General features: G+C 36.1%; 2 protein-coding genes across 2 annotated transcripts; one reads left to right on the top strand and one right to left on the bottom strand.

Moving 5' to 3' along the window:
- The first annotated feature begins 2,076 nt into the window (after positions 1-2,076).
- On the top strand, positions 2,077-3,874 carry LOC145114639 (epoxide hydrolase 1-like). The gene is made up of 3 exons (XM_079050695.1): positions 2,077-2,589; positions 2,968-3,206; positions 3,351-3,874. The coding sequence occupies exons 1-3, from the start codon at positions 2,095-2,097 to the stop codon at positions 3,595-3,597; spliced, it is 981 nt and encodes a 326-aa protein (XP_078906821.1). The 5' UTR covers positions 2,077-2,094; the 3' UTR covers positions 3,598-3,874.
- A 2,644-nt stretch (positions 3,875-6,518) lies between these two features.
- On the bottom strand, positions 6,519-8,383 carry LOC145114638 (large ribosomal subunit protein eL18x-like). Its single transcript, XM_079050694.1, has 5 exons — positions 8,277-8,383; positions 8,100-8,189; positions 7,862-7,990; positions 7,345-7,527; positions 6,519-6,794 (listed from the first exon to the last, which is right to left on the bottom strand). Exons 1-5 carry the CDS (start codon positions 8,277-8,279, stop codon positions 6,636-6,638), a joined length of 564 nt encoding a protein of 187 aa, XP_078906820.1. The 5' UTR covers positions 8,280-8,383; the 3' UTR covers positions 6,519-6,635.
- Between the last annotated feature and the right edge of the window lie 2,693 nt (positions 8,384-11,076).

Below are 11,076 nucleotides of genomic sequence, written 5' to 3'. Positions count from 1 at the left end.
ATGATTTCTCCTTTAATATATTATTCATATAATATATTAATAAACCATAATAACCTCTCTCTCTCCACAAACCATCCTGTCAAGTTGCTTTGGTGAAGGCAACTCAAAAGGACCATGCACAACCGGGTCAATTACATACCAAATATAGTTACGGGCTTAGACATTAATCCAACAGTTAAGCCTTGGTCTCTATCTGTTAAATAGGTGACCTGTACAGTCGGTATTTGGAGCAGTGTATTGTTCAACTTTTCGTCAGACTGTGAGGTGAGTTTTCCTCACTGTACTTATGGGTTGAAGGCACCAATGCCGACCCATTGGATTAGATATCCTGATTTGTTGTATGCTGTTATGAGGAGTTATGTGGTATTGGTTATGTGATTAGATTGGTAAATCTGTAGGACTGCTTGTGTTATCTGTTATTGATTGATAATGTTATGCATTGATATGTTATGGTTTACTGGGTTGAGGCAAACCAGTGGTTAGACTGAAGGCCAAGATACCCAACGCGATCTGGATAAACCGAAGGCCTACGAGACAGACCAATCAGGCCGAAGGCCCAGAGAGCAGTCCAGATAGGATGTAGGCCCGGTGAGGCGGTCCAGTCATGTTGAAGGCTCTGTATGCATGTTATTGTTTGTTATGTTTATGTGGTGGTACCTTGGGGGAAACCCAAGGCGAAGGCGTGATTGTACACATCCTTGGTTTTATGTTGTTGATCTTGGGAGACTCTGATTTTGAATAATGTTTTTGGAAACAATGGTTATGTAAACACTTCTTTTTAGTAAATTAGTTGTTTTGAAAATTTTAAATTTGTTGTAATTTTTGATATGTTACATTATAATTGGGTATACTTTGAAAAGGCTACCAATTATAGCATTGTACTTTCAAAGTACAATGCTTTAATAAGAAAAAAGTTAAAAAGGTTGAAAGGATAAAATAGTCTACCACTACTTTTTTTTTGCTTCAGTTTGATGGCAGGTGAGTAAATAGGGTTGGTGAATAGAATTTGATGGTGTCGTGAAGGCTGTGGTGATGATGATGAAGGTCGATTACAATTGACAGGTAGGTGCTCGGTGATGGCTTTTGATGGTTGTGTGTGATGAAGAAGGTAATGGGTTGTTGCATGTTAATTGTGAAGATGTTCCGTATGTGTGTTTCTGTAGATTAGCAACATTTTTTCATTCATATGTTCAAGAACCAAAATAATTATATATATTATTTCATGTAAACCTTGTATGGGGTGTGATGTTCGACCAAATTATTGGCCATTAATTTTAATGCAATATTAGGTTGTTTAGTTTACATTGTACTTTTTTGTAATATTGGGTGTAATGTTTATATTTAGCATCCTACTTTGATGAGAAAAAAAAATATTTCACATGTATGATGTTCATTTGTAGCATCCTACTTTGATGGAATTTTTTCAAAGGTATGATGTTGTAATTGAAAGAAATGATGCAGAATGGTAAAATTGTCATTTTTATCTTTCAGCCCAACAATTCAGAGGTTCTAACCAAACGGTGTGTTAAAATTCAGACATTTTAGAAATTCAGACCTCTTAAAAATTCAAGATTACGCCAAAGAGTCATTAGCTTATATTTCTACCACTCCTCCTTAAGCTAAGACATATAGATCGAACACACATCTTGAAGCAACCAAACTATAAGATCATTCATCATTCATCACAAGTCTTGACTTTTCCATGGAGTTTGATCCAACAAAATATATTTTAAAATATTAATGTCATAACTTGATAACGAAATACTATCTTTTTTACAAAACGCGTTTATTCAAAAATAAAAATACTATCAAAAGGTAATCAACTTGAACTTTACGTTCACAAATTACCATTATTTAAACGGTATTTTTGAGCAGAGTCTAATAGTTTGTTACCTACCTATTTATGATATTTTGTTTTAACAAAAGTATTTAGTAAAATTAAAAAACAAACAGTGGCTTCCATCTATGACATAAACCCACATTACACCTTTCCCTTCCTTTTTTACACCAAAAGCCAAGGGATGGCAATACCCATATGGAAGCCTAGAAACCAACGCTATAACCAGCTTATAAAATAAAGCTCCGCCACACAACATGAGCAACCACAACAAAATGTCTATATACATGGAGAAAATACAACATAAGAATATAAAAGTAAATGGCATCAACATGCACGTGGCTGAGATCGGAGAAGGCCCTGCTGTGCTTTTCGTCCATGGCTTCCCGGAGCTCTGGTACACATGGCGTCACCAGATGCTGTATATATCCTCTAAAGGCTACCGTGCCATCGCGCCTGACCTTCGTGGCTTTGGAGATTCGGAGGCACCACCTTCCTCCACCAGCTACACGGCCTTCCACATCGTCGGAGACCTGGTGTGCTTGCTTGACTCGTTGGGGTTGGACAAGGTTTTCCTCGTGGGTCACGACTGGGGTGCTATAATCTCATGGTACCTGTGTCTTTTCCGGCCAGACCGGATCAAGGCTTTGGTTAACATGAGTGTCGTCTATAAACCTAGGAATCCGTCCGTCAAACCTGTAGACCTCATGCGACACACTTTTGGTGACGATTTCTACATCTGCAGGTTCCAGGTCATCATATCGATCATTACTGATTACTATTTACTTTTTTTTTACATTATAAGAATTATTAGATTAATGATCATCTTGTGTATGCATATTCCAACCAAGTATGTACAAAGATCTGATGTTTTCTTAAGATTATCTTAAACATACTTTTAAACAACTCAAAACGCATAAAGCGGACGACTTTGAAAGCCTGCATTTTAACTTTATTTGCTCGCTAGCTGTTTAGTACAAAAAAAAAAATGCAAGCTGTTGTATTCTTGTATTGTCTCCGACCCCACAACAAGCTGTTTGTAATGTAACTAGTAACTACACATACGTACGTACTATATGCCAGAACAGAAGAAATGAACGTATATATGGATTAATAATTAATATGAACAGGAAATTGGGTGGGAAGAGGAGTTTGCAAAAGTTGATACCAAAAAACTGCTGGCCTCATCGTATTTCCAACGAGATCCAACCCCACCAATGTTGTCTAAACACTTTGCAAACGTTTTTCAACATGCACCTCCATACACCATACCTTCTTGGTTCACTCAACAAGACCTCGACTACTTTGCATCCAAATATCATGCCACAGGATTCGCCGGACCATTTAATTATTATCGGTGTTTTGATCTGTACGTACCTACGCTATTAATTAATTAATCAACATATATATTTCATTCACACCTAGGTAAATGATATATATATATATATATATATATATATATATATATATATATATATAGGTAATAATTAATTAGCTAGGGTTTTTTTTGCAGAAACTGGGAGTTGTGTGCAGCATGGACAGGATCTAAGATAATGGTGCCGGTGAAATTTATAGTTGGGGAGTTAGATCTGGTGTATAGCTTTCCAGGAACAAAAGAGTACATACATGGCGGTGGATTCAAGGAATGGGTACCAGGATTGCAGAATGTTGTGGTGATCGAAGGAGCCGCTCATTTTATCAACCAAGAGAAACCACAAGAGATCAACAACCACATTTACGACTTCATTACCAAGTTCTAAGTTGCAACCAACTAAGCCATGCATCATTCAGTGTGTTTTGTTTGACATTTGGTCGACCTTATTTTCCTTGAAGAAAATGGTTAAAGGCTTAAGCCTTAAAGCACTAGTGAATAACATTATTTTGTGTGTATGTCATTGCCATGTTGATAAAATATAGTGGGATGGAGCGCTAGCTGTCATTCTTAGGTCATAGTCTTCTCTATATATAACCTCTCCCACTCTCGACTTTGTATGCAGTAAAAACAAAATATTGCAATGTGATTCTCTTATGAAAAAAAAAAAAACACCCATGTATTTTAAGCTTTAATTTTAGGAATAAAAGTTGCACTCTTCTATTGAAACCTTGTTTTTTATTACAACAAAACTAGTGGGAACGACGGTTACAAAATTAATTAAACTTTTTCATAGTAAAAACTCAAAATTATTAATCAATTATGTTAAATAAATTATTAATTAAGAGATATTTCTTTTTAGTTATATAAAATTATACTCGTTGATTTAAATACGTGACTTTATAATCTGTATTAATTTTTTTTTAAATTTCTATTCTAATGTTATTTAATTTAATGTAATTAAAGTGAGGAATTTAAAATTTAAATTTGAAATGGAGAATCAATAGGTTGACATGTGGCATCACATTAATTAGGAGTTTTAATAAGGTGACACATGGCAAAAGGATAATCAACTTATTCTTTTATTAGAATAGGGATTAAAGTATTTACAAAGTCAAACCTAACACATTTGTTTCAACTATCCTTCATTTCTTATCTTATGTATAACTATTGTTGTTGAATAGGGAATACCGTGTAAAACATCTACTGCTGTTGCACAGGTAGAATAAGGGTCAGTATGTAAAAAACCTGAAGACTTTAGAGATCATCGCAGTCATAGTTGTCGACTCATGACTCGAAAAGAATAATTTTCTACTCGTGACTCGACTCGTAAGAGTCATGATGTTAAAAAAAATTATATATAAAGATATAATAAACATAAAAATACATAGATATTTGTTGAATATTAATACATATTTACTAAAGATTACAAATTAACTAGTTAGAAGTTATTATGGGCGTGTTCGGCAAAATTAGCTGGTAGCGGATAGCTTGTAGCTTGTAACATTTTGTTAAACGCTACATGAAGTGGCATTCGGATTTGGAGCGTTTTGTTTAAACTGAACGCTAAAAGCTTATAGTGTCAAACAAAAATTTTTGTTCAAAACGGAGCGTTTTGTCAAACGCTGGAAGCTCTCAAATGCTCACGCCCTATATATATTTAAATAATTAACTTTTAATGCTTAATTCAAAAGATTTAGGTTATAAATCAATACATGTAGGGCTGTAAACGAACTGAACGTTCGGCGAACAGTTCGTGAACTGTTCGGCGGGAAGTTCGTTTATGTTCGTTTATTTAATAAATGAACGAATATGAACAAAAATTATCGTTCGTTTAGTTAAATGAACGAACATGAACAATGGTCTCGTTCGTTCATTTATGTTCGTGAACATTCATTTCTGATGTTCGTTTATATTCGTTTGTTTAAGTTTATTTATATTCATTTATATTCAAATTTTTTTATTATATTTCTATATTATATGTTCGTTTATGTTCATATATGTTCAATTGTTTTTTTTTATCTTTGTTCGTTTATGTTTGTTCGTTTATGTTCGTTTAGCATGTTCATGAACATAAACGAACGAACATGAACAAGTTAATTTGTTAAACGAACGAACATGAACATGAAAATCTCGTTCGTTTATCCGTTCATGTTCGTTTGTTGTTCGGGTAACTTAAACGAACGAACATGAACAAGCCATTGTTCATGTTCGTTTGGTTCGTTTACAGCCCTAAATACATGGCTATATCTTTGTGTTTCAGAAAGTCGTCAAAGTCACACGTCTATTGTTTGTATGATTAGCTTTTAATATATGTTTCACAAAAAAACCATTAAAACTACGGCCCAACTCAAATGAAGACTTGTTTACTCTAAATATTCAACCCCCTCCGCTCTCGCCTTTCAAGTTGTCATCGGCTCATCGCTGTCACCCTCACTTATCCTCTAAATCCACCATCTGTTGCTGGATGGAAGATGAAGTAGTAACCCTTCTTCATCCATCGAACCCATCATTGGGATTCTTGTTATGATATAAAACATCTACGCTACTACTCATGCTCTTCTTCTTCTTCTTCTCACTGTCATCATCCATTGGTTTACCCATCTGATCACGTGATTACCCATGAGATATATGACACGTCGGATTCACAGGTCAACTCGACTCGGTACGAGTCAGACAAGGACTCGTAAATTTTGACCGAGTCAGGCTTAAAACAGAGTCGCCTCTTTTTAGACTCATACAAGTCTAACAACTATGATCGCAGCTACAAAACATAATTTGGTTGACTGTTTAGATGTTGGAATAGCCCCTGCAACCTTCTAAACAAATAAGAAAGAAAACTAAGAGTTGTTCCCTGTTGTTGCTTACACGAAAAGAAAAAGAAAAAAGAAACAGATGGAGACTTTGTTTTCACACAAAAGCTGCTCTGGACTCAACAACTACACTTTATTGATCAAAACAAATGGCTATAAATAGCCTACTAAAAGCCCAACAGAAATAAACAATACCATCCTAAAAACTAGTCACTACTCCTAATGAAAAGGAGACTAGAATGAAAAGTACACCACGTTTTGATCTCTTGTTTTGAACTTGGTCAAACAACACTTACTCAAATACTAAATAAAACCAACAAAAGGCTAACTTTTTTGACTAAAGTCAGAATTAAACCCAACATTAGAAACACGGTTTAAAGTAACGATAGTTCTTGCAATTAAAACCTCCTACTCCATGCCAAAACCAGATCAAATAAATATAGCAACATGAATCATAAAAACCCATTCAACTCAATAAACATTTTGAAGAAATCCAGGTCCAAATCTCCAACTTCATTACCCAGAAAAAAGATGGATGTCAAAATAGCAAGTACACAAACAAGAAGTAAAGATATAATCAAGAACACAGGGAAAAAAACATGGGAATGGTGACTTAGTTTCTAAATCCCCTGCTGTTTCTTCTACCTCTGGCCTTCTCAAACTTCCTTCCCTTTGATCTCACATAAGGCTTGGTGTGGCTGTGTGGTACACCAGGAGCCTTACCAAAGTGCCTCACCGCTTCTCGTGAATTCTTTGGACCTCTAAGAAGAACCTAAAATAACCAAAACACACACATCATCAGAAACCAGAAACCTAACCCAACCATACCACAAAATATTCAACAAATAAAACTTGTTTATGGAAGGTCATCCATAAGGCATATGGCTACCCATGATTATAAACCATAAAGAGACAAAGATATCACCAAGCAAAAGGATATAACCAATGCCATGACCCTGTGCAAGACAGGTATAAGTAGCGGACTTCATGTTACTAAGCTTAGAGAAAAAAAAAAGGTTACAATAGCAAATGTGTATGTGTTAAAGATACACAAGTGTTTAATTTGTGCACATGTTTGCAATATCAGACAGTAAAAAAATGTGCATAAGAAAATAGGCAATTGTAGGTTGAGGATGCATATAGTTGTGAAAATTAAATGGCAGTGAGGATGTTTTAAGGCAAACCCCTTCAAGCACTAAGGACTGCCTTGTTTGGTTGATTGAAACAAAGAGTCATGTGCATGTGTGATAGTTCAAAATGCAACACAAGTAATGATTATCATAAAAAGGAAAAACAGACATCATAAGAAAAAGATGACACACCGTGTTCTGTCCAAGAGGAGCTCGAAGGGCCAGCTGATCAAATGTCAAACATTCTCCACCTGCCTTCTCAATCCTTGCCCTTGCAGTCTCAGTGAACCTCAGTGCAGTTACCTTCATACAAGGGATTTCATGCACCCTAACATCGTCTGTCACTGTGCCCACAATCACAGCAATCTTCTCATCCTACAGATACAAACATACCTCGAATCAAAAAGCCAGCAAGTTAATATATTACAACCATTTTAACACTATATTTTTCTAGTATTCTGTTATTCATTATTATAAGCAGTTCCATATAGTCCCTCTATTCAAAGAAAGGCGGTTGCATTGTTTGCAGGGAACAATATTACATTTCAACATCTAACTAATTTGTAGGGTAGATTTTTTTAGCAAAAATATTGGTAAACATAGCAAAGCACTTTCAAGATAGATGAAAACAGAATACTTATGGCACCAATATTACCACAAAATCAAGCCTTTTAATTAAAAAAAAAAAATATTAAGTGGTAACAAGCACCTTTCCAGACATGTAACGAATCAGACGAGAGAGAGATATCGGGGGTTTATTGACTTTGCTCATGAAGAGCCTCTTCAGTATCACAGCATTGAAGTTGCTTCCTGTTCTCCTTACCAAAAACCGGTAGAGCTGACCAAATAAGAAATAAGACAAAACGTTTAGATTTCGGCATCTTGGTTGAACGTGTGTATATGTAAATGTAAACAGGCGGAGAACTGCGCAATGTATTTGTATGAACCTTGACAAGGAGCTTCAGGTAGATGTCATCGGATCTAGGGGAGTTTCTTTTGGTTCTCTTGCTCTTCCCACCGGCAACAAGATCTATACCCTGGTATCATGACGCGAAAAAAACGCTTAAGAAAAAGAAAATTAAGAAACCTGTATGAAGATTAGGGTTTCGGCAAATGGACAATACCATAGCAGCGGCGGAGGATTTTGCAACCTAAGCAGAAATGTGGGAAAATTGAAAAACTAGGGTTTATGAACACGACGACATTAATAAGCGCCGCTCGGTATATAAATGAATAATGGGCTCTCAGTAGCCCAAGCTTAGGTTGTTAAATGGCCCGAGTAAGGTGCACAAAGAAACTTTGGTCCGTTTGGATTCAATTTTGAAATTGTTCGGGTTTTTGGGGACGGGTGCCACTAGGCTTGCACAAACCGGTTTTTTTTCTGAACCGGACCGGTTCAGAAAACCGGTTCGGTTCTGGTCAACTTAGTCAAAACCGGTTCACTCTTAAACCGGTTCGGTTCTAAACCGGTCCAGCCTCAAAATAATCCGAACATATGTAAACCGGTTCGGTTCTCTAGAAACCGGTTCAAAAAACCGGTCCGAAAACTGTTTCTTAAACCGGTTCAAAAAGGGTTCAAAACCGGTTCGACGGAAAAAAAAAATTCAATTATTTTTTTTTTTTTTAGGCTAATAATTGAAAAATAGGAATGGGTTTTTTTTTTGAATCTATTGCTTTTATTGTGTTTAACAAAAAAAAAAGGGGGGTCTCACTCTCACAGTAGGTTTTTTGGAAATGGGGTGAATTAGGAAGGCTTAGGTTTTTTGTAATATACACACTAACACACGTCCATATATATGCCAAAAGGTTTTTTTTTAATTTTTTTTTTGTTTCTTGCTTAATAATATACATATCTTTTGATGTATTAATTTTTTTTTTGTTTTAGATTTGATGTTTGTGTATATGTATAAAAACATAATGTATGTACAAAATTGTTCAACTTGAATCAACATATTTTTTGGAGCAATTTTCAACCTTTTTTTCATTTTTTTTTTGTTTTTTTATATTGGAAATACATAATACAACTTCAAACATAAAAACACAAAACATCCAAATTGTCAAACTAATACATCTTCAAATATAAAACATTGTTGTCGTCGTAGTCTTCAATCCAAGTCCGTAGTCATTGTATTTATTCGTCATCCGCCATGTCGTTGCGTAATCCTCTCTCATACTCGATCTCTTCTAGGGTGAGTGCCACCGACATTCCCATCGCTACTTCTTCCTCATGTACTCGTTGTTCGACATGCAACGATGTGTCTTCTAGTACTTCAATGTCTTGTATCCTTTCCACGCCATCAAGGTAGCATTTCAAGCAAATGCACACTTCCACCGACAAAGGGGTTAGTTTTGTTCTTCTTGGTGATATTACCCTGCCACTAACAGAAAAAGCCGATTCCGAAGCTACCGTAGAAGCTTGGGAGCTTAGTAGATCACGGGTCATAGCGGCTAGAATCGGAAATTGGGTTTCCTTTCCTTTCCACCAAGCCAAAATATCAAAATTTTCAAACTCTTGAATACACATTTGAGACAAGAAATCGGAACCAATGTACCTTCCGAGCTCGCTACTAGGGGTGTTAGACCGAGCTCGTTTGGAATTTTCATTCCTCAAAGTATTATAAAGCCTAATTGTTTCGTTATTTTGGTGAGAAGTGGATCCGGATTAATGATATGTGCAACACATCGACTATGAAAAAAAATACCATCGCAAATTGGTTTATATTTTAGTTTTAGTTGTCCAACCGCGACGGTGTTGTTTGAAGCATTATCAAAAGATATAGAAAAAATCTTTCCTTCAAGTTTATAAGTTTTGATCACACAATCTAAAATTTTAAATAAATTTCTACCGGTGTGCGGGTACTCAAACAATTCAAACGTAATCGTACGCTTCATCATTACCCAATTAGTTGGATTAATCCAATGAGCGGTAACACAAAGGTACGCATCCGGTGAACCGTGAGGAGCCGTCCAAACATCACAAGTTAAATTCACACCGGTTTCTAAAGATTGAAATCATAAAATCATTTCATTTTTTGCAAGTTTCCACATTTCAATACAATCACATCTAATAGAAGTACGACTCACATGGCAATATCGTGGTTGGAGAGTATCTTGGATAAGTGAAGTCAATCGTTTGTTGTCGAAGTGGTCAAAAGGCAAACATTCTTGAATCACGAACTTCGCCATCCTATCCCGAACTTTACCCAAATCGTAACTCCACAATGTTGCATCATTCGCCATTGTTGTTTGATTATGTCCCGGCCCAAATTTCACCGCGGGGCATCTTTTGGTCATATGAGTTTTCAATGTCGAATTCTCATCTTCATTAAAAAAAGCACCACATTTCTTGCATCGCGCTCTTTTTGTACCGTTCGACATTACACACAAATCATAGTTGCACCAAATAGCCGGATTTCTATTTGTTTCTTTGATGCTAACAACGGTAGGATTGTTTGATGAATCTCCAACACCAATGGAAGCCGAATCCATTGTTTGAATTAAGAGGGTTTTTTGAAGTAAGAGAGGTTTTTTGAGGAATTGTTAAGGTAAAGTGGAGACCTAAACATCTAATACATATATATACTATAAGGAATGGTTAATATGGTCAAAAAAGAGCCAAAATCGGGTCCTTATCAGCCTCAAACGGCTATATAGCCGTTAGGAAAAGACAAAAAAACGGTAACTCTCGAAAACCGGTTCATCACCGGTTCAAAACCGGATAAAAAAAACCGGTTCCAAACCGGTCTCAAGGGTAAAAAGGGCGAATTGGTCGGATCCGGTGGTTCGGTTCATACGCGATTCGGTTCTTAAGTGAACCGGTTCAGGCCTAAACCGGTTTCCGGTTCAGCGACCGATTCGGTTCCTGAACCGGTTTTTTTGCACACGCCTAGGTGCCACATAGTTTGGGTGTAAGTTACACGAATG

The sequence above is a fragment of the Lactuca virosa genome, chromosome 5 (assembly GCF_052849685.1).
Source record: "Lactuca virosa cultivar CGN04683 chromosome 5, Lactuca_virosa_CGN04683_v6, whole genome shotgun sequence".
Lineage (NCBI taxonomy): Eukaryota > Viridiplantae > Streptophyta > Magnoliopsida > Asterales > Asteraceae > Lactuca > Lactuca virosa.
Note: the sequence above shows the minus strand (reverse complement) of the source record. Positions and strands in the feature narration are given on the sequence as shown.

Excerpts from the sequence above, each read along its gene's own strand:
- LOC145114639 (XM_079050695.1), top strand. The coding sequence starts at position 2,095 with ATGAGCAACCACAACAAAATGTCTATATACATGGAGAAAATACAACAT. Across the intron at positions 2,590-2,967 it reads TCTACATCTGCAGGTTCCAG|GAAATTGGGTGGGAAGAGGA; the intron begins GTCATCATATCG and ends TAATATGAACAG. Across the intron at positions 3,207-3,350 it reads TATTATCGGTGTTTTGATCT|AAACTGGGAGTTGTGTGCAG; the intron begins GTACGTACCTAC and ends TTTTTTTTGCAG.
- LOC145114638 (XM_079050694.1), bottom strand. Across the intron at positions 7,528-7,861 it reads TTCGTTACATGTCTGGAAAG|GATGAGAAGATTGCTGTGAT; the intron begins GTGCTTGTTACC and ends TTGTATCTGTAG. Across the intron at positions 6,795-7,344 it reads CTCCTCTTGGACAGAACACG|GTTCTTCTTAGAGGTCCAAA; the intron begins GTGTGTCATCTT and ends TGGTTATTTTAG.